This window comes from Simochromis diagramma, unplaced genomic scaffold (genome assembly GCF_900408965.1).
Source record: "Simochromis diagramma unplaced genomic scaffold, fSimDia1.1 OVJJ01000333.1, whole genome shotgun sequence".
NCBI lineage: Eukaryota > Metazoa > Chordata > Actinopteri > Cichliformes > Cichlidae > Simochromis > Simochromis diagramma.
Genome location: NW_024386765.1, coordinates 3,293,947 through 3,320,775, shown reverse-complemented (window position 1 = coordinate 3,320,775; position 26,829 = coordinate 3,293,947). Strand labels below are relative to the sequence as shown.

The 26,829-nt window shown below is 39.7% G+C and overlaps 2 protein-coding genes across 6 annotated transcripts in view; both read left to right on the top strand.

The window, feature by feature from the left end:
* The window catches only part of far1 (fatty acyl CoA reductase 1), a 31,648-nt gene extending 26,585 nt beyond the window's left edge, over positions 1-5,063 (top strand). Inside the window, exons 12-13 of one of the 2 annotated variants that reach the window (XM_040036172.1) lie at positions 329-456; positions 1,221-5,063. In XM_040036172.1, coding sequence (XP_039892106.1) covers positions 329-456; positions 1,221-1,380 — 288 coding nt within the window. In that variant the 3' untranslated portion in view covers positions 1,381-5,063. The remainder of the gene's footprint in view (positions 1-328; positions 457-1,220) is intronic. The other variant, XM_040036181.1, reaches the window with a different exon arrangement.
* A 5,374-nt stretch (positions 5,064-10,437) lies between these two features.
* Positions 10,438-26,033, top strand: LOC120736148 (ovochymase-2). 4 transcript variants are annotated; one of them, XM_040036143.1, is made up of 18 exons: positions 10,439-11,604; positions 12,020-12,185; positions 12,269-12,340; positions 12,458-12,555; positions 13,431-13,528; positions 13,630-13,802; positions 14,762-14,857; positions 14,942-15,120; positions 15,284-15,485; positions 16,962-16,994; positions 17,085-17,175; positions 17,667-17,800; positions 19,280-19,423; positions 19,780-19,904; positions 19,995-20,088; positions 20,167-20,298; positions 21,614-21,673; positions 25,594-26,033. In XM_040036143.1, exons 3-18 carry the CDS (start codon positions 12,271-12,273, stop codon positions 25,734-25,736), a joined length of 1,872 nt encoding a protein of 623 aa, XP_039892077.1. In that variant the 5' UTR covers positions 10,439-11,604; positions 12,020-12,185; positions 12,269-12,270; the 3' UTR covers positions 25,737-26,033. The 4 variants fall into 4 exon arrangements, with proteins under 4 accessions (XP_039892079.1, XP_039892077.1, XP_039892083.1 ...); XM_040036149.1 differs by lacking the exon at positions 12,020-12,185 and having other exon boundaries at positions 12,239-12,340; positions 15,029-15,120; XM_040036137.1 differs by lacking the exon at positions 12,020-12,185 and having other exon boundaries at positions 10,440-11,604; positions 12,239-12,340.
* The last annotated feature ends 796 nt before the right edge of the window (positions 26,034-26,829 follow it).

Sequence of the window (26,829 nt, the reverse complement as noted above, 5' to 3'; positions counted from 1 at the left end):
TACAGGCTCCTTAGACGGAGGATTCAAGGGCTTGAATTTCCTTACTGAAGCAGAGACTCTGTTCCCACGTCCCCCAACAGTTGACCACACAGTGCCTCGCTTGTATTATTTCCTAGAAGGCACCACTGGGGGGGGAAACTGCCACAGTAAGCTGGAACACTGTCAGATCCACAATGCAGCCTTCTTACTATGAAAGCGTCCCCTGTTGAGAGTTGATTTAAATGTTTGTTAATTCAGAATCGATAAAGGTTTGTCATGAGTACGTCTCGCATAAACAAATGTTGCTGCTGAGGCATACTGAGGGTGTTTCTTGTTTCTCTTGCTGCAGATATTTAACTTTGACGTGCGTCAGCTGCACTGGGCAGAGTACATGGAAAATTACTGTATGGGCACCAAAAAATACGTCCTCAACGAAGAGCTGTCGGGGCTGCCTGCTGCACGCAAACACCTCAACAAGTAAGAAGTCTATGAAATTAAATCTGTCATCCTTTCCTCCAACACAGAGACACAGGAAGTAGTAGCATTCAAAGTGATGGGCTCTGGCAGGCTCTTTAAAGTTCACCACACAAAAGATGCTTTTCTGCATCGCCAGTTAAATGTGCTGTATGCAACTTTTCGTTAATGGGTTTGAAAACTTTTTATTGACAATATTTAAAAAAAATTTTTTTAAAATATTTTAAATATTTTTTTTTTTAATATTTAATTTTTAAATATTTGCACAAAAGATGCAGAATTGTTGCTCACAAATCCAAATACTGTATTGGCTGATTAAAGTAAAAATGCAGGGTGGGTTTTTTTTTTGTTTTTGTTTTGTTTTTTCTCTTTGGGGAGGGGGTGTTTATGCAAGACCCACACTGGGGTAGATATCCAACTAGTTATAACTTGGCTACACAATATTTGTCTAGTATTACTTTGGCACATCCAACTCACTGTTATTATACTGATACAAGAGTACACAGGGTATATGCACCAGTGTCCTAGTTCTTGTACAGTGTACAGGACTTTGGTACCTGCTGCACTCGACCATTGCAGGACAGTGTGATGTATATGGTATTACTGTTTGGTTGGTCGCTTATACACAGTTTACAAGCATGTCTTAACGCCTGTGAGTCTTATTAATTAGGTTATTATTAGAGAGCATTCATTGGAAATGACACATTATCAATATGAAACAGTCTAAGGTGGTGTATCGCATGTCTCACAATCTGTTTTATTTCCAGGCTGAGGAACATTCGTTACACCTTCAACACCATCCTGGTGGTGTTTATTTGGCGCATATTCATTGCCCGATCCCAGATGGCCAGAAACATCTGGTACTTTGTGGTGAGCCTCTGCTTCAAATTCCTGTCCTACTTCCGAGCTTCTTCGACCATGAGATAGTGACCGAGGGACGTGGTGGCGGGTTGCGAGGCGGAGCGACAAAAGAAATTAAGAAAAGACTGGCTGTGGATGGTGAAAGGTGCTTGTGTTCAAAGTGCTTGGAAAAGGAAAAAAAACAAACAATAAAAACATCAGTCTCTGGTCTCTTTTTCATTGACACCACCAAACCATTTAACAACTCAAATACAGATGGAACTACCTGACAAGCCTGGAGTTCACAGGGGTCTGTTGGCTATCTGGATCTCTGGCATTTCATAGAAACTCAGTGCATGGATTTATTGCACCATACAGCTCCGATTCATAGCACTTGGACTAGTTGGAACAAGCCTCGTTCTGTTCATTCCCAGCATGTCCGGTCCTCCTCCTCGGCGCCAGCTTTGCTCAAGAGCAACCTTCTCTAAACCTGCTCATCTCGCATCTTTGTGCTCGCCTGGCTGTCTTCCTGCAAAACGAAGCTATGCATTGGATGATGATGCTGCTGCAAAAATCCCCAGCTGGTTTTGAATCAGTCCAGGTTTCAGTCGCGTCAGATATGTTTTAAGTTGCAAGTGTAAGTTGTATATCTGTCATCTGAAAAGATAACTGGTTTTGCTGTTTTTCTTCCGGCTTGTCTGTGGTTCGTGTCATTTTTATGGTATGGAACGTTTTTTTTAAAAGCAGTCTGTAAGAATCAGGGTTGTTTTGTTTGTTTTTTTTTGTTTTTTTTTTTTTTCACCTGACAGCAGCGTTGGCTAGATGCTTAAACAGTTGGTTGATTTGACATTTTAAGAGGCTTATTCAGGGACCGGCTGACCTAGGGATCACTGTTTAACTCTGTCATGACCTAACACCAAGAGCGAAGCCATTTTAGCTAACATGTGACATTTGCAGCGATGGCTTGTGGAAACTGAAGTATAAACACGGGAGGGGCTTGCTTATGCTGATTTTTATGTCCCACAAAAAGAATGGCCTTTAGCCCCTCTCGCTGCTTGTGAGAAAGAAACTGTCAGCAATGATGCACCTCTGCATGTTCCCCCAGTGGACTACGGTGGCAGACTCTCTAATTACAGCAAAGCACAATGTAGATTGTACTGTAGTGGCTTTACCCAGTGCCTACAAACCAACGGTTCTTGCATCAGCAGATATCCGGCTTCTTCTTCAGTTTCCTTTTTTGTTTTAAATCACGTCTGAAAGTTATTAAGCTACACTTTTGCCAAAATGCATCTTGGCTAACATGCTCATACCTCTGTAAAACAGTGGGGGTGAGATGGTTATTTCTTTCTTCTCGAATGCTTGGATATTAAACGCTCTTGTACCGGTACAAATCTTGAGTTCCACACTGTTCTTTTAGTACACTACTTTTCAGGTAGCACTAATTGTAGCTCGCCAACATTGTGAAGGGTTTAAGTCGTTTTTCTTTGCAAGTGCTTGTGTGTGCATGTGTTAGAGTAACTTCGCGGGACATACTGTATTCTATTGCTGCTGTTTATAACCTCTTGGACCATTCGTTGCCATGTTAAGTCTTACATTGTTGGAACTGAGCTAATCTGCGCACTATGTTATGTTTGTCTTTTCCCCGAGCTTTAATGAAGCAGGGTGTGACTGCGTGCTGTTTGCTTGCATCTTAGGCCATAGAGATTTCAAGCACCTACATGTTTGTCGTGCCAGAGTCACTGAGGAGTGTGATTTATTTTTTTTCTCCCAAATCTCACAGCATGAGTCATTTTGCATAGATCGTATGAAAGTCCAAGACTCAAACCTGAATTGTGCCTGAACTTTTGTCAAGATAATGTGAAAAGAAAGCAATCAAATCTGTTTTCTAGTTATTTTCTGTATAACTCTATTTAGGTAGATGACATATAACACAACAGATGTATTTTTATGCTGATAACATTGTGACTAGTTTACTGATAAAGAGCTAACTGAACCAACTTCAGCTGCTGTATATTTAAAATAAAAAAAAAAAAGAAATAAAAATAAAAAGAAATTTAACCTGTTAAAAAAATGTAAATGCAGTAGATTAAATACTGAATTTGGCTGTTACAAGTTGCTCGTCATATGACTTTGTATATACATGCACATTTTAACTTTTTCCATCACTGAATGTAGTAGACATTCAACAGCCTGACTTCATTGCTCAGCCAGATTCTCCCTGACTGAGCTCTGAAAAATTCTGTAATTGCCTGTGATTTTAATATGGGAAAAGCTGAGGGACCATGTGACGAATTCTTGCTTAACTCTGTTTCCTTGCGAGGGTGTGAAGTCTCTGGTGTGATTATGACTGTTCTTGTGTAGTGTGGTGGGGGGAGGGAGGGGAAATAAAGCGCCGCCATGTCTAATTCAGGGTTTTATCACTTCTGATGTCAGGAACTACTGAATCCTACCAGTGGATTGTTAAAACGGGGCATTGCACACAAGCATTGAAATGATTGTAAACCTCTGAAATCACAGCTTTGAACAGTTTAGGAATTGCATTGCGTTATAGCATTATTTTGCAACAACCAAAGTTTTTCTTTGGCACATTTACATTTTTGTGATATAAGCTTGCTTGCAAGAATTTTTTTTTTTTTTTGGTACATGTTAGAGGAATTTGATGTCATACAAGCAGCTTAGGGGGAAAATGTTTAGTGTGCCTCTGTCCAAAACGAAATCCAGCCACCAGAGTAGTTTCTGCAGGGTCAAACCTGATTGCAGCAGAAATTTGGCAAAGAAATAATGTAACACAATGCATAACAGACGTTTGTACGTTTTGATAGAGTAGGTGATACCAGTTTCCTTTAAGCTAAATTACATTTTGGGACTTGAGGGGTATCCATAGACTGTAGATAAAAGATGTACCCACAGTGCCAACATCCACTGACTTCTTTGAAACAGGATGTGACCATATTTGGATAAAAGGTTGAGCGGGAAAAGTGATGCTACTGCTACTAATGGCTAGATAACTTGGTAAAGTGCCAAAGGTCAAATGTTATGCTAATGTTTGGCTAGCTTAAAATAACTTGGCAGAAAACTGAACACAAAGGAACGGCCACTTAAGTGCATATCTTTAAACATGATTGCAGTTTTAAAAAGTATTTTCTTCATAAGATGTCAAGTTTGGATATTGCGTTGAGTCAAGTGGCCATTCGAGGAACTGCAATTATTGCCATTTCTACTGTGGTTTCATTGTCATAGCAATCGATTTCCAACAGACTCGAGATCAAAATCTCTTACGTGAAACAACTTTAGCTCTCGTAACCTGGCAGAAAAAAAAAATGCAATCAAGCAGAACCCTACTTTTCATAGAGGGGAGGGACAAAAAGATTAAAATGTGTTTTCAGGGGTTTTAAAAAGACTCGATGTCCTGAGTATTTATCCCCTGCATCAAAGGAGGAGCGGTAGTTTTATTTGGCCTTTTTAAATGATCAGTTGATCGCAGGGCACGTTTAAGGTGCAGAATAAAAGCTTTCATCAGTGGTTGTGAATGCATTTAAAATGATTTAGTTTCAGTGTTTGATTTTTAAAATGTGAGGTTCTTGAGGGGAGGCCTGTTTAATCGCTCCTACTTTGAGTGCAGTGATGAATATCGGCCCCACTCTACTCTCAGAAGTTGGGAAAGGGATTCTTGTCATTCATTTTAATGTGACACTCCTCAAAATATATCAATGGGTGCCTTTTGTTTGTAAACCAAAAAAAAGGAATAAACAATGTTTAATCTTCTCCTAGTTCAGAAGTTATGTTTTTATTTTGTAGTTGAGTCATTCTGGCACACAGCTGTAAATCACATGACTGAACCATTAGTCTCAATCTGTCCAGCTGACCTGTTTTCCTGTTTCCTGTAGTGCATTACAGATCAGCACTCCACCTCACGCGCTGTATCTGGAAGCCAGATTAAAGTGGAAGCTATTAGACGGCTCCATTAAGATTCAATATGATCAGGATTATACTTCAGGGATGAGAGGATTGGCCTGTCATCATTTTTTGATGGCTGTTTTCATTTTCTAGAAACCACGACTGGAAGGGCTGCATTTCTAATAAAGCTCAGAAGCCGATCATTGATGCTGCACTGTGTTAACCTTTACTTTGCAAACTTTTAAGTCTAAAACCAGTCTTGCCACAGTTCTGAAAGCTCAGTCACACTGTGTGAGCCCGGACAGGAGCGGGTAACATGATTAATGTAAGTAAAAAGCACCTCCAGAAGAAAGGTTGTGGATGCTGGAGTCTGCATTCCAACAAGACTGCGGTCATGAGAGATTCCATCTTACCAGGTTTTATCAACATGCAGTTAGTTGGTGTGTATACTTCACTAATGTCCTTTCGTCAACGCTATTTCAGACCTGGTGGCGTATTGCTGGAGATCTGAGTAAGTGCAGTTATTTGGATAAGTAGTTGTCTAATTTTCTGACTCAGATTTATGATCTTAGATGTTCACACAGTTCTGTCACACTCTTTGTATTGATAAAATCGGAGTACTGTAAATCTCTGTGGACTGGCCTAAATCCATAAGTGTTGGGACAATGACACAATGGCTTCCTTCGTTTGCATCAACTTCTCTTTGGACCTTATATTGAGTTCCAGTAAACGGCTCCCAAATTCACTTGGATCAATCCCAGATCTTTTCTGTTTCATCTGTCCTTGAATAAAAAAGGAAAAGGTGCTTTTTGTCATATAGTTGTCAAATTAGTGTTTGAGCCTCTGAAAATGGGCCATTGTGTATAAAAATGGCTGTAATTCCTAAACATTTAATGGTGTACTTTGTTAAATCACTTGAATTAAAACTGAAAGTCTGCACTTCAATCAAAGATTGAAATGTCATTCATGACATTAGCAAGCTACTGTGACCATAAACTGTATTTTAAAGATGGATGTTGCCATCGTTATATCAGCTTTACCAACCTCAATGTTGGTGTTTTGGAGCCAATAGTGATCTCTGAGCAAGAGGATGGAGTTATCAGCTAATTCTGCAAAGTTTGATTTTCAAGATAAATACTGCTAAGCAAGAGAATTATAAAATACTAGAAGTTTTCTCACCAAAAGTGTAGCAAAAAACTTCTTGGATGGGTTGTACAGCATCGCAGCTCCTATGTTTTTGCCAGATAATTCAGTTACAAACGCTCAAAGTGTTCGAGGGGTTTGGTTCTTGAATTTGTGGAGGTGAGTTCAAGTAGACAGTGTCAAACATGGCCTTAATTAAGGAGTCTTACCCTTAATTTCAAGTATCTGTCTGGGAGAGTAATAAAACAAATATTACATGCATACCATTATGTGGAAGAACCAGCATGGTTTTTAATTTGATTGGAATTTTTAACACTGCACATTTGCTCACATTAGTTTTGGTTATTTGCAGGTACTTAGTTAATATAGTATTCTGATATAAAGAGAACAAAGTTATATATTTTAACTTAGTAAATGCTCTTAGAAACTGGATCCAGAATCCCACTAACAAGGCTGGGATAAACGTACGCAGTGAGTTCGGGGAAAAAGCAGATGTAAACATGCAACATAGTTTGGTTTGAAAGTAGATGTCCAATCTGGGGTCCTTGTGTGAAGAATTGGCTTAATATTTGGAACACATTAATTTTTATTGTACTCAAGAACTGTAAACTTTACCTGTATAATCAGGCTTCTTTAAGCACAACATTTCAGGTTGGAAACAAAGGATATTAGTCTGAGGTTAAAGTTTGTTTACTGAAGTGCTAAGCCTTCTGTGCCCGCATGTTAATGCTTCCTCTTTTACATAAAGAATTTATAAAGACTGAATTGCTTCCTACCAATCGGATGCTATTGTGTACAGCTACTACATATTGCTCAGACATCGATCTGGATTTATGTGTGAGGAGGGAACCTTTCATCGCTCCTCTTGTCCAGCTTTACACAAACAAGAGAAATGAAGACAATGATCCGTTGAAGGCTGACCTCGTTTCACGCTTCCATTTATTGTTTATGCCAATTGTTACCGACAGCACGGTATTTTACGCGTCTCTCTGCAACACCTGGCAACAGCAGCCCCGGCAACTGTGGCCAAGCAACTATGCCAAGCACTGAGTCACATCCAGCCATGTACACCCTGTGGGGTCTGGGCCACTGGGCTGCATAAACAGGAAGCAGGGGGCTTATAAGGCTTAGAGTGGGAGCCCCGAGGCAGAAAACACTCACATAAATACACACTAAACGTCTATTCCATTTTTTAATTCAGGGAATGCTCATGTGCAGGCTTTTAAACACTCGTGGTCAATAGTATGGGTTCAAAATGTGGTCATAAATATTTTGTACTTGTAAAAAAGATTTGTGTGTGCGTAAAAAAGATTTGTATGTGTAAAAAGAATTTGTGTGTGCGTAAAAAAGATTTGTATGTGTAAAAAAGAATTTGTGTGTGCGTAAAAAAGATTTGTGTGTGGACTTAGAAAAAAAAACCCCTGCAAGTTACAAGTACGGATTTTGACCCTATTTTTCTTCCCTTCATCTGATTGGTGAATGTCATGTCAATCACAAATGTAACAATCCAATCAGAGAACAGATGGGTTTGGCTGTCGGAGGGGCGCTTTTTTTGAACTGCAGGTCTTTGAAGGGAATAAATGCCCTTTTACATGCCAACCCAGCGTTTTCCTTCATCACCACGACGGAAAACAGTCTGTGGTCGTCCGAGTTTGGTGATTTTTTTTGTGTCACAGGTCTACGTGTTTAATACAGGGACTTCCACAGCCTTTTCAACAGCGCTGCGGACCGCGGGGTGGGGGCGGGCAGTGTTTTGGAATGACAGTCTTCATTACAAAGCTTTCTTCGTTATGAATTAGCATACATGTTTTTATTGAACATTTGAAGAACCAGCAAAAAAAAAACAAACTCTTGTAGAGGACATAAAGTCAGAGATAGAAAAGACAAGGAGCAGGTGCATCTAGTACAGGTAGAGCTGCTGCAAAAACCCACAGAGCTCAGCAGCCAGCGTAACAAATTCTGGATCCTTTGCTTTTAGTTAGCAGTTAGCATTAGCAGCACATCCTGCGTCCGATGTGAAAGGACTTTTATGCTGCGCACTGTGACTCACAGCAATGGTCCTGGGTCAGCCCTGACTTTGTGTTAAACTAATCCTAAAGTAATAATGTTATTTCTAACCACTGACATACCACAACTTTATCCTTTCAACAGCTGCTGAAAGTTAGGGGACCTAGCTGCTATCGGATATTTATATAGCGATCCTCCAGCTTCAAACTGTATCACCCTTCAAGGACCTGCAGTTCAAAAAAGCGCCCCTCGACAGCCAAACCCATCTGTTCTCTGATTGGATTGTTACATTTGTGATTGACATGACATTGACCAATCAGATGAAAGGAAGAAAAATAGGGTCAAAAATCCGTACTTGTAACTTGCAGGGTTTTTTTTTTTCTAAGTCCACACACAAATCTTTTTTACACACACACAAATCTTTTTTACACACACAAATATTTTTTACACATACAAATCTTTTTTACGCACACACAAATATTTTTTACGCACACACAAATATTTTTTACACATACAAATATTTTTTACGCACACACAAATTCTTTTTACACACACAAATCTTTTTTACGCACACACAAATCTTTTTTATGCACACACAAATCTTTTTTACACATACAAATCTTTTTTACAAGTACAAAATATTTATGACCACATTTTGAGCCCATACAATAGCTGCTCATTTGTGTACTTGTTAATAGAGATGGACCGATCCGATATTACGTATCGGTATCGGTCCGATACTGACCTAAATTACTGGATCGGATATCGGAGAAGAAAAAAAAATGTAATCCGATCCATTAAATATCACGAAAGCACCTCACAAAACTTGCAACACGCCGTGACTCACCTCAGAACGTTAGCACGTCGGAGCAGTATGCATCACGTGATAGAGCGGCTGTGGCATGCGGGACCTGTCGGTGGTCTGGATAGCATTTGGAGCTTCGCTAGCAACCCGGCATTTCATCTCCGACAAAGTTATCCCCGAGAGAAGTAAAGCAAGTGTGTAAGTCCATCTCTGAATGTTTGTAAAGCATTCCTGCGTTAAGCTTAACAAGCGATATATGGAGCGACTGCCTCTTCTTGCTGCTACTTCAATCATGAAACTGCTTAATGATCAGCTGATCGGCTTTTCTGTCGCGAAGCCGTCTCTCTTGTTTGCTTTTGGCCCACTTTGCACCAGAAAGAGGAAACCAGCGGCTGAACAACAGCAGCACGTTTAAGCTTGATCAGCTGTTGTTAGAATTTATTTAATATTACTTTCTACTCGAGGATCTTTTTCTACGTAGCTGACGGCTGGTAACTGTGCAGGGGCGGATCTAGCAAAGTTTAGCCAGGGGGGCCGATAGGGCATGAACAGGGAAAAGGGGGCACAAAGACATACTTTTCTTTCTTATTCTCATTTAAAATGTCTAGCTTTTAATAAATAATTATCTGACACCCAAAGTTTTAATTTGATGTAAAATGAATAGAAGTCAATTACTGTATATAGTGACTATTAAGTCTAATATATATACCCTAGTAAGCTATAGTACTTTTTCCTTTGGGAAGGTACCATCTGTGCAGTCTGCAATTTTTTTTGAAGAAAGATGTTGAATCTATTTAATATTTCTTGAAAAATAATTGATTTCTGTGCATTTTTTTTTCACACTCCATCAAATTAAGGTTGATTACGTCGATTAAGCATCATGAGGTGGAGCGTGAGGGGTGGTTCCCTATTTTTAATTTATTTACTTTTGTTGTTGCTGGGAGTTGGAACCCTATTAGTTAGGTTGCTTAATATTTATGCTAAGTACTCTTTAAAATACCAGAATAGGGAGGATGGTGTAGGTTTAAGTTTATTAGATTGATCAGTATTGCTGAACTATGAAATATTTTTTTTTGCACACAGGTATAACAGAATAGCTTTAGTGTAGTTGTTGTTTTAAACTTGAGTATGAACTTATACAAAATGCAGCAAGATATTTAAAAAACAGTTTTGTTGATTAAAAAACACTATATCGGATTCATATCGGTATCGGCAGATATCCAAATTTATGATATCGGTATCGGTATCGGACATAAAAAAGTGGTATCGTGCCATCTCTAGTAGCTACCCACTGGTTTGTGAACTCCTGTTTAAAAACCCTGAGATGAGTGTGTTCCCGGTCGCCATCTTGGTGTGATGAGTGAGGGTCGATTCTGATGGTGATATCCTGCACAATCCACCTTTTTTGAGTCTCAAGGCCTTCAGGACACGTAAAATCCATGTGAATCTTTCGTGCATTAAAAATATTTTTCGGACTATTCATAATGCAGCCGCTCACACCAAAAGCATACTCAGAACCAAGCTCGATTCTTCTGATTTTTCAGATACAACAGATCTAACTAATCGGATCACTGAATTTGGCAACAAGCGAGCTCGTACCTCAAATCGCACAGCGGTAGAGATTACACAGCGAGATGGAAATAGTAACCTCAGACACAACAAAACAGGATGTTGCTTGATGTTGACATAATTTTATTTTTACAGTGCACAACGAGGTCAGATATGGAAGATTCAACATGTTGTGTCATTTTTTCATCACACATACGATGTGTAACGGCCTTTAGAATGATCAAAACTTGCAAAATGGATTTAATGTTTTATTCAGTATAAGTAATTTACTACGTCAATAAACTCACTCTGTAGAAACCACAATTCTTTTTGCAACCACAGACATCAACCTCTGGTGGAGTTAAAAGAGATGCAGGTTTAATGCACTTACGCTTCACTTTAGGATCTGAGAATTAAGTGGATCTTTTATGCTGTCTGTGCTTTATATGGTCAGCAAATCTGGTTACAAAGTTAGCATGAAGCTGGACTTGGTGGAGCCCAAAGCAGAGCCAGAAGAGAGGATATATAAATATATTAACCTAACAGATTATTATGCTCATACCTGCACACTCATGTCTTCCTGGCTGTTAATGAAACAATATGAGCAGCTTTGGATGAAAATCTGTTTTTACTTGTAACCCACTGGTTTTAGTTGGAACAATGTATTTCTTAAAATATCTACAGTACACTTTCCTTTTGGGAATACTCTACTGATACTGCTACTTTGCTGATATGCGACACTCGGTGTGTATCTAATTTCCACCTCTCAGAGCAGAATACTCCTCCGCACTTCTCAGTCATTTGCAAATGTAACTGGGAGAGGGAACTCTCTTGTTGAGGTATTTTTTTGTAGCACAGGTTAAGAAAAAGAGAAACGTTCTCACAGTTGTTTCTCACAGTGCTGCTTTCTGGTAAGTAAAATAACTTTTCAACTGCCTGTTGTCGTTTTTTGTTATCACAAAGTGACAAATGCGATCAGGACTTGTTATTTTTAAGCTTTTACAACACGTTTTTTGACTAAGCAATACAGTAAGTGGTGTTAATCTAATATCCAATAAAGCAAACATCTCTGAAAATGAGATTTTTGTGTGAAATTTTAAAAATGTAAATATTTTTCTGAATGTCAGATGATTCAGAGGACTCATTCACAGGGGCTGCAGCTTTGACACTTGGAAGATTTTGTCGTTTTATTTCTCTGCTTTCCCCGTTTTCCTCCCTCTCTGGCTGCTTTTACGTCAGCACTTCTTTTCACACAGGCTGTGCGGCAGTAAGTGTGCTCTCTCTGTCCTTTTGTGTGTGTTTTATGACTGTTTCTCCCCCTTGAAGGCTTTACAGCTGCTGCCCTGTTTTTGAGGCACCAATAACACTCTGCACACCTCACCACAGCTGACCTTGAGATGATAAACACTTTCACCACTTTTCTCCAACTAATTTTTACTGCGACATTTGAACTCACCAATCACCATCACGGCCAGCCTTTACTGGTTTGTTTGTGAGTATACCCTCACATCACACTAGTCCTTATAAACCTTTTTGTCTGCCCAGTATGAGACCTTTTCTCCATGCTTGGGTTAGTGATGAGGACCACCACCGCTCTGCTCTCTCTGTATTTTTGGGTAAACACTGGCATCCATGCTGCTCAAACAGGTGAGTAATAGGATGGGTACTGAAAAAAGGAACACACAACCTTTCATGTCTTAAAATGACACAGAGCTGAGGGAAAATGTTGTCAGTGGTCTCAAAAGTATTGATGCTTTCTGTTAGGTTCAAAATGTGGAATTTCTCAAGTGTGGGACCCGACGGTTTCCTCTCTGAGGGTGGTAGGAGGAACTGAAGCCATGTACGGATCGCACCCGTGGTTGGTCAGTTATTTAGTTCTTCTTTCAGGTTTCTCTCTTTCTTTCTTTTCTTTAGCTTAGCTGTCTGATCTGACTGCTATTTTGCTTATCTTTAAAGATGCATATCAGTGGTTAAAGTTATTGTTGAACTTTCCTTTCTTGTTCACCCCTGATGGTTATCAGCGGCCATGCAGGCTCACCACGTATTCTGTCCTCCACAAACATGACATGGTTGCTCATGCTGGTATTTCCTGAGGATCACTCAATGACAAAGAGATGGAAGTAACCTTTTACACTATGAACCAAAAAGGACAGCTCCGTGGAATTTTGTGGATAAATTGCTTCGTTGCTCAATTGCTCGGTTTAACCCCTTTAATGCCTAGTATATCATATTTGACACATACAAACTTTTGAAAGTTTTTTTTTAAAACTTCTAAATCATCCGTGTGTTTTTCCCCTAGAAAAATGTAAATAAATTACACACACAAAAATATAAAGTATGTAGCAAACAAAATACGAATTGAAACTTGTTTCTTTTTTAATTGTCAAAAGGTTCAATAAATGCTTCACTTTCAAAAAAAAAATTTTTCTCTGGTTATTATTTAATGGTTCAGGCTTTAAAGGGTTGCTATAAAAAAAAAAAAAAAACCTTATTCAGCACCACAGTCCTGCAATATGAGAGACTGCAACTTTGTTTGCTCATCATTTTAAACATTTAAACTTCACACATCTGCTGCACTTTACATGAATGTTGCATTCATGGGTCTGCATGAAAAAAGTGTCATTTTTAAGGCTGGTATAGCAAACTAAGAAAAGGGTAAACCAGCCTTTTCTTTTAGTGACAAACTGACTTGTGCTGTTGGCTCTGCTTAATCTTCTTATGGATCGTCTGTCCTCAGGTTTCCCTCCAGAACAGGGGCTCTCATTTCTGTGGAGGATCCATCTTGAGTGACTGCTGGATAATGACTGCTGCACACTGCTTCACATCTTTGTCAAAGTATAAAGCGTTATGTCGCTGACACGACTTATAATTGAGCAGAATTGAATGAACATTTTATGTAACAGGAATAAATGATACGCTTTGAATGTTCTCTCTAGAGAGTTTCTCAGTGGTGTGAGAGTCCTTGTTGGAGAGTTTGACCAGAGAGTACACGATGAGGAGGAGCAAGTCTTTCTGGTCAAGTCCGTCTCAGTCCATGAAAAGTACAACCCTGCTCTGCCGATGAACTATGACATAGCTCTCATAGAGCTGAACCAACGCATCCAGATGGGCAAGTTTTCTGTTCGCATTGGTTCAAAATCAAATAACGTGTCATACTGATCACTGTGTTCGACTCAGAGACTCAAACAACTGCCTTAAACCTGCATTTTGGGTCATATTGAGTAAAAAATCAAGTCTACTGTGTGAATTTCAGTCCAGTTCCGCTCATTTGCCGATGATTTGCAATTGAGTCGATCAGCATGTTTTCTCAGATCCACACCTCATCTGTCACATCTGGTTTCAAGACATCAATATGGTAAAGGAGAAAATGTTATTACAGAAAGCTATGTGGCTACAAATGGATCAAATAAACTATAAAAATAGAATTATATCTTTTGTATCAACCCTTTCTATCAAATTTAAAAAAACAACAATTTCTTCTGGATTATTTCACAAGAACCAGGTATCTGAATCTAGGTGGGAGGTCTCTGTTACATTAGAAGTTTTCTGACTGCACTGAATTTTTAAGTTTGAAATGCTGGGGTGGTGTGGCTACATGGTGCATGGTTAACACATTCACTTAACATGTGACCACTCGTCGTTTGAGACAAATTCCTCAAGAGTTGTGAGGAAGATCGTCCGACCAATCAGATATGCAGATTTGCTGCGGTGACCCTTTGCAAAGAAGGGAGCAGCAGACTGAAGGTCAGTGCAGTTTCAATATGTAATGGCTCTAAGATGTTCCTTCAGATCCTCAGAGCACAGTGATGTGTATGCAGTCTGCATGCTTGCTTGAAGCATCATAGCTCGTCACAGGACACACATAGCTCACATGCAAGCAAGTACAACTTACAGATTCTTTGTCAGGTTCAACAATGACAAAAGTCACACAAGGACACTGCTGAGAATAACATTCAAGCATGATGCAATGATGTGAAAACAGAAACAAGGAATGTTGTGTTTCTGTTGTGTTTTGTACTTTCGGGCCACCATGGTTTTTAATTTGACCTGATGTGACTTTTTCAACAGGAGCTCGTGTCCAGCCGATATGTCTGCCTTTACCTTATGACAATATCCTTCCTCAGACTGCTTGCATGACGGCTGGATGGGGGAGGATAAAGGAACGTATGTCGTTTTTCTGACTTTTAAATATTGTTAAATTAGACTGGAGCTTTTTAATCTATTCCAATCTATGTAACTGTTTCTTAGGGGGTCGTCTTCCTATGGTTCTGAGAGAGGTGCATTTGGATTTGGTTGACCGAGCCAAATGTAAATATGTCCTCCAAACTCTTAAAGGTTCTATGATGAACCAGAGACTCGTCTGGCCTCAGCCGAGCATGACAGTTCTGTGTGCCGGCCCAGAGACAGGAGGGAGAGATGCCTGTCAGGTATTAAAAATCTTTTCATTATCTATAACTTCTGATTTTTTTTCTCCATCCTCACAGATGCTCTATTTACAGCACAATTCAGTGCCGTAAATCAGTCATTCTATCCCACTGAGCTTTAAATAATTGACTCATCCCTTGACCCACGACTTCATCCTCTGTCCAGGGAGACTCAGGAGGTCCTTTGGTGTGTCCAGCAGGGTCAGAAGGTCATCGCTGGGTGGCGCTGGGTGTGACTTCCTGGGGTAAAGGATGTGGTAGGAGCTGGGGAAACAACAGCAGCCGCCCCCCTTCCAAACGAGGTTCTCCGGGGATTTTCACTGACGTCAGGCTGCTGCTGCCTTGGATCAAGCGTAAATTGAGAGAGGGTAGGTTTTGATACAGCATATACAGCATATTTGCTTCTAACGAGTGTGATACACATGGTGTGTCACATGATAACCATATATGGAGGTAGTACAGTGCTGCTACAAAGTGGCTATTACACCCAGAGATCCATCTGATAACATCTGAATGTCACTTTGTATTTTAGTCAGGGACAAACTTAAAAAGTAGCTGAAGCTTGTAGAAACATATTGCAGTAAATATGCCTCCACCCACATATCAAGGTGGTGAGAAACCGGTTTTCCTAACCTTTAAAGTGCTGCTTGACCATCAAAATGTGATGTAACAGACAGGAATGTAAACAATGTCTGTTTGTTGAAATATCAGGAGATGAAGGTAAAGATTCTTTGTTTCCTCATCAGCAATCGATTCAAATATGTTCTTAAAAAACAGACCTTCATGACGTAATATAGAAACACACTTGCCTTTGTGACATTCCTTTAACTAATCGCCCAGCTTTCTAAGTGTTGTGAGTACAGTACTGTGAAAAAGCATTGAGTCACATTTCCTTTCTTTATACTTTGCTTCCAAGCAGCCAGACTTACTTGTAACTGTTTTTAAAGAGCAGTCTTAATAGCTGTCCCGGCTCTCTGAAGGCCTTTCCAAGTCTTCCTTTTATACAGTGACTTCTTTGTCACTCATTTTCATTCCGGCCCTCGTATCGGACCCTTATCAGAGCAGTGCTTCTTTCCTCTGAAGAAAACCACTTAACACTGTCTAAACACAACAGATAACTCAAATAAACAATAAACAAAAGTTAAGATGTATCTGATACTTTGTTACTACTGTTTGTCACAAAAATGTCTCATTTCTTGCCTTTCTGTAGTTGGATCTATGAAAACAATAACATATTATTCCTATTTTCCAAGCAGAATATGAAGAAATGAGGGTTTCCTCAGGACTTTTGTACAGTAGACGCATAGCATCTTGTATGTGTCATCCCTGTATGATGATGTTAGCTTTCACACAGTGTGTGATGCACAAACATGAGCAGCAGATTGTCTGCAGTTCATTTAGCAGCTGCTGCTGTTATTAATATTTAACGTGATAAAATTTAGAGCTGTTGCTTCTCCATATGGGGCCACTTTGTGGATCCCAACAAAGACAACTTTTGAGGCTGAGCTTTATCAAAGCATGCTGGACTTAATCTGATGCTGTCATCATGGTTAGAACAGATTTTTATTATTATTTTTATAAGAAGAAAAGGTTACAAAAACCAAGTCTGTAGGCATTTTTGAATTGTTTAAACTCAGCAGTGTCATTCTGAAAATTAGGAGAAAAAAACATTTTGTATTGAATAAATATAAATTAACTATTTAGAACATTTTAGATTACGTTAATCTGCGGTTTAACTCTGTGGGTTTTTGTCCACAGTTCCTCCAGAAACAAATATTCTGATGACAGATGAAGTTCTTCCATCTATATTTATGTTCTCTCTTTCATCTTTCTACTTCTTTCAGCTGAGCACCAGCAGCAGACAACGGTTTCATCAAGTGAGTTGTCTTTCCACTCATTACACCAACTCTTGTTCATCTATATTTCATAATGTGCTCATGCTTCTTTGATGTTTGCGTGTGTCTCAGGACTCTGCAGTGTCAGAGATGGGCCTGTGTCTGACATTAACGGGGTAATCAAAAATCCCAGGCTCCATGGCGATCGCTATGACAACAACCAGTGAGTGACACTTCAGAGAAGAACTAAGCGGCGGTGCTAACTGCCTGCTCAGTCAGAATCAGTGTAGTCAAGAGAACACTGTATTTCCACCTGTAGTGATTTATATTTGAGGCCATTTACGTGCATAAATTTAAAAGATGGCAGAGAGAGCAACAACCAGTCCATGCAACAGATGCGATATCAATTGATTTCGATGCAGACTGAATGGACAAGCTGGGGTGGAGGTGGGTTATGAGGTGGCTTGCAGATGTGCAGCCTAAAGCAAATGAATCAAATGTGCTGATATGAGCAGTCACTGAGATCAGCCGATGTGCCAGAAGCTGCCTGAGCTAACGCCATGCTTAATAAGATAACTGGCAATCAATATTTCCTATAATTCTGTGAGGATGAGAAACTCTAAAAAACTAACATTTGACTTTTAGCTCAGGATTATATGGATGTAAAGAAGGAAAATACAGTGCCCTGGTTAAACTGTTCATGCCTTCCCACAGGTTGTGTTTGTGGAGCATCAGCGTTCCTCCAGGTTATAGTATTCTGCTGGAGTTCGATCTTTTTGACTTGGAGAACGACTCGTACTGTCGGTATGATCGACTCACTGTTTCAGTAGGAAGCCATCGGCCTGTTGGTGAGTTTCAAACACCTTCATTTCAGCTTACAGTGCACTGACTCACAATCATTTCCTGGCTAACCTCAACAATAACAACTACTTTGTATGTTGTGGGAATCACAGAGTCTCACAATACTATCATTATATGTAGTCTATTGTAGTAATGTAATGAAAAATATCAATATATGTGCAACTGAAAAAGAAAAAGCCAGTTATTGAGCTTCTGTTCAGTTCACCTTCATTCATTTAATACGAGCAACCATGGGGGTCATGAAGTAATGACTCTCCTAACTCTTTCCCACTTGGAGCCCGATTGGAGGAGTTGTGAAATGTCATCTTTATGGGTGAAAGAATTCAGATACTGTAAGGGAAAGGAATCCAATATACCAGCATATACTGTACTAAAGATGCATCAGAGCCAGCCTGGACCTCTGGGGATGGCTGTGTTAAAGGACCTGTGAAACATTTCTAAAAATACATTCTTATATATCACTTCTTTGAAATGAGAAGTAATATTTCTGATATGTCTGGGCTTCATGCAGAAGTGCCCACAATGGCAACCTCAAACCGCGATGTTAAAATACCTTTAGAAAACATGTTGGTGAAAAAAATAATGTGGTCTCCCCTTTTGTAACAACTCTGTTTTTACACCTCATCCATTTGGATGCAGGTGAGGCTTAAAATTAGAAGCGCAGCCACACTGAGTGACATGTGATGACACATGCAGCTGTAGCTCATGGCTCTCTGCTGGGCTTCAGTTTCACTAAGTCACTTATTGGATTTTTTTTTTTTTTTTTTTAATTATCTTCCAAATAACATGACCTGCTATTTGGCACAGACCTAAGAAAATTGTGCGTCTGTTCTGGTAAGTTAGCCTGTTACAAATACTAAGTAGCAGATGTGGATGTTGCACCCATTGCCAGTAGGAACTGATAACTCAGCACTCCACCCTCTCCGCTTCAAATGTGGTCACTTGTGGCTTAAAAAGAAGTGAATATGGTTGCTAAACCACTATGAGGCTTCAAACAGAGCCCACAACCCAGTGAGTGGTATTGTGGAGGCTATGCCCATCTTTTATATACAGGGTATGTTGCTATTGCCAGTTTAAATAATTTACAAATGGCTGTAAGAGGTAGCAGTTTTTCTGTGTCTTGGCTGTGAGTTAAAACTGTGCTGGGGTCAGGATGTGGTTGGCCTACATAATATATCTTATCGTAAACAGCTTGGCTGAAAACATGAAGCTTCCCACAGCTTTGACGGTGTATCTAATTCTTTCTTTCACATGAATTGATGAATGTAGGATTAGGATTTTCTGTAGGATTTTTTTTGATGACCATGCAGCCAAATGTTGCTGGTAAGCACAGGTTTAGTCTTTGCAAAACACTGAATGACACCCCGAACGCACACACTGACAACGAGAGAATCTTGTTCATGGAATACATATCAAGAAAAGTGTGTGTAAATATCTAAACGTCTTCATGTGCCTCTGTGTTTCAGGGATATTCTGTGGAAGTGTGCTGCCCGGCCCAGTTCTTCTAAATAATTCCCACAATGCCACACTTCTCTTTTCCTCTGATGTTAGCAGAGCAGGAAGTGGCTTTGTAATTAGGCACCATGCGGTCAAAGGACACTCTCATCCTGGTGGGAAATACAACATACACTGCAAACATACACGAGCGCATTATGCAATCCAGATTATACACTATACAGCTGGCAGAGTGATGCACGCATTGCGTACTCAGCTCATACACAATTTTAGCTTCTGCTGTGTCTGTGGGTTGTGGTTTTTGTAACAAACAGCAAATTATGCAGGTGGATGCTGCTTGAGACACCAACAGGCTAACTGAGGACTCTAAAAAATACACACACGCTCTAGGTTTAAAAACAGCACATTTGTGCATTTGTGTGCAGATGAGTGTTTTTAAATGTTTTAAACTGAACTGTCTAATGTAAGCTAATGTTTATGTGTGTGTGTGTGTGTGTGTGTGCACACTCAGGATGTGGAACACTTGTTCTGGTTGACGATAAGGCTTCTATACACAGTCCAAATCACCCACAAGCCTACAGTAATGACTGTGTCCTCCACTGGGTAATCCATGCTCCTCTGGGTCATGTGGTTAAGGTGAGCTGCACAACTTACCTACCTGGTATTCTTCTTAAGGTATTATTAGGACATGTGTGATTAGAAGCTGGTTGATTTCTATATTTTCAGCTGGAGTTTACTGATTTTGACCTGGAGGAGTCGGAGAGATGCTTGTATGATTCCCTCACTGTCCTGGGAGATGTTGAAGGAACAGAGGAGATTGGTAGGATGGATACATCAAATCAGAATTCATCTTTTTATAGCTGTATCACTCAGTATCTTGTTGCATTCCTTTGTTTAGCCTTGCTGTGTGGCGGCAGTATCCCTCCTCCTGTCCTTTCCTACCACAGCACCATGGTGCTTCGGTTTACGTCGGACAGCAGCATCGCTCGTAGGGGTTTCAGGGCTACACTGACATTCATCAGCATTACAGGTACCCCACTGCACGTGTGTTTCCCACCACTGAGTAACTACTAATATACCAAAAGTCTAGCGATATGGGTTTAGTGGATTAGTGATGGGTTAAATGTAGCAGACCATTTCAGTGCCCCATCTTATTTCCCTGTAAAAGTAAAAGATGTTATGAACTCTGTCCCACTGGAGTTAGTCTCCACTTACATGTGCAGACTAACATGTTACAGTTATTGTCTGTGAATATGATTTTTTCTTCATTCAGTAATATGAGTCTATTAGTAAATAGTAATACCCATGATTATAAGCCAGCCCAATAATCTGTTGTCTTTACAAAATTTGTGGAGCTTTGTTTAATTTAATACTTTAAATGTTGTGTAATTATCTTCATCTACTGTATCCTAGTGAGTATGAGCCTCTGAAAAATGCTGGCCAACAAGAATAAACAAACCTTTACTTTTAAAACAATATATACCACACGTTCCCTTATATTCTTTTATGCCTGCACACTTGAGTTGATGATGGCTGCACTTAAAAATTACCTTTCATTAAATCCAAGTCTGGCAGGTCAGCTGATGAGCTCAGTGCCATCTCACACCCTTTCATTACACATCAAACTATATCAGTTGTTATATTTCTCGTCTGTTCGGTGCTCGAGTCCTGTTGCCCTGCTCTCTGACGTCTCAGGCCAAGAGTAGAGCCATGTCCCCAAATACAAATATCAAAATAACAAATTGGAGACATTATTTTCTAACTATGGTGTTCCAAATGTAACTGGAATGAAGTTTCATGACTGTGTGAAGGCAGGAATTGTGGACCCAAGAGCAAACTTGTGGAGTCAAAAGTGAACTTAAAACTACTCAGCTTTATTGCTCAACAGCAGGCAAAACAGAAAACTGGCAAAGTAACTAAACTAAACAAGCAAACAGGCGGGCAGACAAAACACACAGTGGGGAATGACGCGACAACGAGCAGGGAGAGACGCAGACACTAAATACAAGAAGTGAACAGGACTGAGAGGAAACAGCTGGGAGACAGGGCTGACACTGATTACACAGACGAGAAGGAGGAACACAGACCTTCAAAGTAAAACAGGAAACTCAACACATATGCAGAGACAGACTCAGAACAGGAACAGAGGGAGTACAGAACCGAAACCTACCAAACAGCAAATCTTAACAAAAGACATAACCAGAATAAACGAGAACAAAAGATAATATAAACAAACACAAAACACCGAGTCATCAGACTCAGGACATAAAGTTAAAAAGTAAAACCTATAAAGGTAATAATTACCCATGAAAGTATGATACAAATCTTGTTGCATTTTTCTGCAGACCTTCAGAACCAAAAGAGGACAGATGTTGCGGATCTGCCAGATGTTTTGACAACTTTTGGTTGGTGCTTTGCTCTTTTTTTGTCTTTAATGTGTTTTTTCTTTGTTAATTAAGAAATAAGGAACAGTGACAGTGGCCGGTCTGTCCGTGCTGCTCAGGAGTTCCTGAGCAAGGCATTAAATATTGAGCTGCTGCAGTGGAGCTGCTCGCTGGTCAGGAGTGGAATGAGTGAATAAATGAGTGAATGAATTAATGAATGAATGGTATTTGCCAACTCCAAGTGTTGAGCTTATCCACCGGTGGTGTTATGGGCCCAACAAAGCTGTGTCATTGGCATTTAGAATGGCAGTAAGACATTTAACACTGGCGTCACCGCTTACAATGTGAGAAACAACAGTTTGTAGAAAGCAGGCTGATGAACACATTCCCAAAAGACTGTTCAGCTTTATATGTTATCTGTTTCATGAATTTATCAAACACAGTATTACTTTTTTCAAACAGTCTTCTTGTAGGGCCGAGATAACTGAACTATTTTTTTTAAATCTTTGTAACAGATGATATTGTTTCATGAATTCCCTCCTTTGTTTTTGTCATGGTATTTTCCGAGAAATACTCTGTAAAAACTAAATATCTGAGTGCAAGCTGTTCCAAAAATGATACAGAAATGGCTTTCAGTTTCTGACTGAGTTCACACCCTGTAGAGCTCTGAGGGTTTCCTGTGAGCTGCTGTTAAAGAGCATTAGACCTTTGGCATTAGTACTAGTATGTGGGTGCAACATATCAGTTTTCAGAATCAAATCCACGAGTCTTGATGTAATGCGTCCTCTGAGAAGAGACACGTGCATTCATCACATACAGTATATGCTAGTCATTTAGTCGAGCTTTCCATGTTTAATGACTCTACTGTGCACTGCACAGAGACAGAGTCCCTTGGCAGGCTGCCCCTCATGACAACAGCACCTGAGAAACAGGTAGTTCCACCTGTGTCTGTGTGTGCGTGTGTGTGTGTGTGGTTCCACCTTCACCTCTCTCACTGTCTCGCTTCTCAGTGTTTTTTTTTTTTTTAAACCCTTTGAATTGGGATTCAGATCTGTTATGACCTTTTATTTTAATTGAAAACATTTTGTAATTATTTTCTGATCTGTTCTGTTTTTCATCAGCTCTCTGTCTAAACCTGTTAGTTGTCTTTGCATGTCTGCCGGGTTAACCGCCACCACACCCAGTACCTGTGAGACCATGGTGTTGCTTTGCTGTTGCTTTTTCCCAACTGAACCTCATCTTCCCAGTTCTGAGAAAGTAGAAGCTCCACCCCGTTTCAAAGACTTTGATCAAATGAAATGACTCATGATGAATGTAGGTGGCAGGTGTGTTTGAATGTTTGACGGTTTTCAACGATGCACATGAAGCAAGAAGTAAAAACTGATCAGTCACATTTTCAGGTTTTAGCCTCTAAAATTTTATGAAATTTATATTTTCTGTGGTTTATCATCACTTCTCAAAGCTTGTTGTTTATTTAATGATGTCAGGACTGAAGCCAGACTACTATTGGATGGCGATCTTGCGGCTGTTGAGGCCAGTTTGATGCCAGTTTGATTTGTCATGTTCAAGAAACCAGTTTGAGCTCATTTAAGCTTCTGACATGTTATTGTTGGACGTCCTCATCAGAAGATGGTCACACTTTGGTCATAAAGGGATGGACATGGTCAGCAGCAATGCTCGGGTAGGCTGTGGAGTTTGAACGACACTCAGTTGGTACCAAGGGTCCCTCGCACTATTACACCACCACCAACGTGAACTGTTGATACAGTTTGCAGGTGGATCAATGTTTCCACATTTTTATGCCAAATTCTGATGCAAACAGCCAAACATTGCAGCAGAAATCGATACTCATCAGACCAGTGAAAGTTTTTCTTTTATTACAATCTTGTATTGTCTAGATTTGGTGAGCTTGTGTTAATTATAGCCTCAGTTTCCTTTTCTTAGTTGGGTACAGGAGAGGTACCAGGTGGCCTTCTGCTGCTGCAGCCCATCTGCTTCAAAGTTTGTGTTCAGAAGTGCTCTTCTGCATGCCTTGGTTGTAACAAGTGGTTATTTGAGCTATCATCAATACATCATTTTAGCTGAGAGAACTCCCACTCGCTGGATTTTTACTTTCTTTCTGTATTTTTCAGACTATCCTGTGTAAACCCTACAGATGATTATGTCAGAAAATCCCAGTAGGTCAGCAGTTTGTGAAATACTCAGACCAGCCAGTCTGGAATCACCAGCTGTGCCACATTCAGACTCACTTGAATCACCTCTCTTCCCCATTCTGATGCTCAGTTTGTGCTTCAGCAGGTCGTCTTGATCACGTCTATATGCCTAAATGCATTTAGTGATTGGCTGATTAGATATTTGTGTTGATGTGCAGCTGACCTAACAAAATGAGGGGCGGGTGTATATTTTACCAAAAAAAGGGTCATAGCTATTTGTCTTTCAATCACAAATCCATTAATTACATTAAGATAATTAGACGGGTTCAGGGCTTTCTCTTTTACCAGGCTGTCTGGGTGCTTGTAAACACAACAGGCGCTGGGCAGAGATAAACATCACATGATGCAACAGCACACCACTGTTATGGCCTCATAGCCTCCCTGTTTCCCCCAAAGATTGTTTTTAGATTCATTTCACAATATTTAACTGATTTGATATTAAAAGAGGGTGATGAGTAACCTGCAGTGAAAACCTGCAGTGATAGCGTTTGACTTTAAAATGTTAAGCATTTGAGATGCATCTTTTGGTTTTCATGCTTCTCTTTGTGCTGCTTTGTGTTTTATATATACATTTTCACATGCTGAGTATTGAGAGTACCTAAAATATTTTTAGTTAACCCATCATCAACCATCGTCCTCAACAGGAAGCATGAAAAGGATTCACGTGATCAGCGAATCAAACTTTTTTTCTAGACACAAGTCTTGGTTCAGACCGCCTGACTGAGGCGGCTGTGCAAATGTGTGGGTACAGAGCGCCCTCTAGTGATATTTTATGGGTACTGAAGGTAAAGCAGTTTAAAAAAGTTGCTGTTGCTAAATACCATTTCTGATTCGGCATTTGCCATTTAAATTGCTTTAATATTTGCAAATGTAAAAAAACAAACAAAAAACATCTCTAGTACTTTTTTATTTTCTGTGCACACAGGCGCAGTTTTCAGGAAACGTGCAGATCATCTCAAACAAACCCGTTTTGCTGGCGTTTCTTGATAACTGTGAAGGTTATTATCCTCCTTGGTATATACTGGAAAATAAGCTTCAGTGAGTCAAGCTTTTATTAGTGATTATTATCAGGTGTTAGCCAAAACTTTTTTTAAGACATGAACACAACTGATACAACAAGAGTTATATCAGTTCCATTTCAAAATATAATGCACAGATTTATTAATGCAGGATCTATTGTTCAGACGAGGGGTGTCAAACATAAGGCTCCTGAATCAAAGACTCCAATCCAGCCCGAAGGGTGGCTTTGGAAAATGTGAATTAGGACTTTTAACTGTATTTTCATAACAATTTTACAAGTTTAACAGCGTTTCCTATTGATAACGATCTCGTCATGGCCATTCACAATACACCAGAGTAATTAAACAATAGATTTGTGTAATTTTACACATTTTCTTCTTACAAATTAGGCCCAGAGTCATGCTGACAGATTTCTTTCATTTACTACTGCACTGTTTCATTATCTATAGAAAAACTGAGACATAATGTCAAAATTGTGTTTCTGTGTCTCAGAGACTGAATGTGTAGTTTAACTTTTTTACAGTGATGGAAACTCGAGTCCAAAATTGGAGTAAAATGATTTGACATTCCAGGCTTAGTTATATTCATGTAGTATTTTGCTTTCACATTATCCCACAATTACATAATGAGATTACGACTGGTTCTTTGTACAGTGATTCTTTTATCTGTCTACATAAATCTTTTTTTAATTTAACATCTGTGTTGCAGAACCAGTTGTGCAGCAGTACAGAACCAGAGCCCTGCCTCACCGGGCCGATGTGGACCATGACGCCTCAGAGGATGTTACCTTAAATGTGGACCGGAGTGTAGATGAAGATTACAGCAGTGAATCATCAGAGCTGGCACAGTAACCTGCAGGAAGGAGGCTACCTGTTAAATTCTGCTGTCTTTAAGTCTGCTGCTGCTGCTTGGGAATGCAAAAACAGGAGTTTTCAATCGCTTGTCTGTTACTTGTTGCTGTTTCCTAGAATGCTTGCTCTCCAGTTTTCAACATACTGATAGTTCAAGAACCACACTGGTAGTTTAGTTTAGTCATTTTTGTTACAGAAACCTCAGGATATTCCTCGCACCATTTTGTCATCTTGCTATTTTCTTACCCTGAAGTTATGCTCAAGTATTAAAGACTGTATTAAAAATCTGCCTCATAATTTTTTGCAACGATTTGGTCAACATTTGTTGCTTTTAAATCATTTGACTTGACACAGAGACACAGAGTGCATTATTCTACCCCGTGCTATGTTTTTATCAGTGTTGGTGACTGTGACTAAACAAAATGGTTAAAATGCTGCAACTGTTACTGGGTACAAATAAAATTGGCTCATCTTTTTTAGGATACTCCCAAAGACACAAAGTTAGATGTTACATTGATTTTTAGCAATTCCAACTGCCAAAAACATGATTTTTGTAAAGAATAAAGTATAGTATCTAATAAAAGGAATATAGTGGCGTATAACAAAAGACCATGAAGCCAAACTCAGCCTCAATCCCAGGAGATCAACTGGACACCAGCTCAGTGCAACACCACATCAGGTGACGGGTCAGCTGGTAAAGTCTACACTCCCAATCAGCTAATCTCATACAGGATGCAGTATTTCAGCAAACCACTTTGCAACCCACCTCCACCCAGCCCAATATCATAAATGCCTGCTTTGTTTTCCCAAATATAATTTTTGTGATTGTCAATAAATATAGTCCTGACTGAGCTATACTTAAGCACAAATTCAATGAACTTGCAGCTTACGCATGCATTGCCATAATATGCTCTTATAATAATAATGGATTGATATAGCGCTTTTCAAGGCACCCAAAGCGCTTTACAATACCACTATTCATTCACTCTCACATTCATACACTGGTGGAGGCAAGCTACAGTTGTAGCCACAGCTGCCCTGGGGCAGACTGACAGAAGCGAGGCTGCCATATCGCGCCATCGGCCCCTCTGGC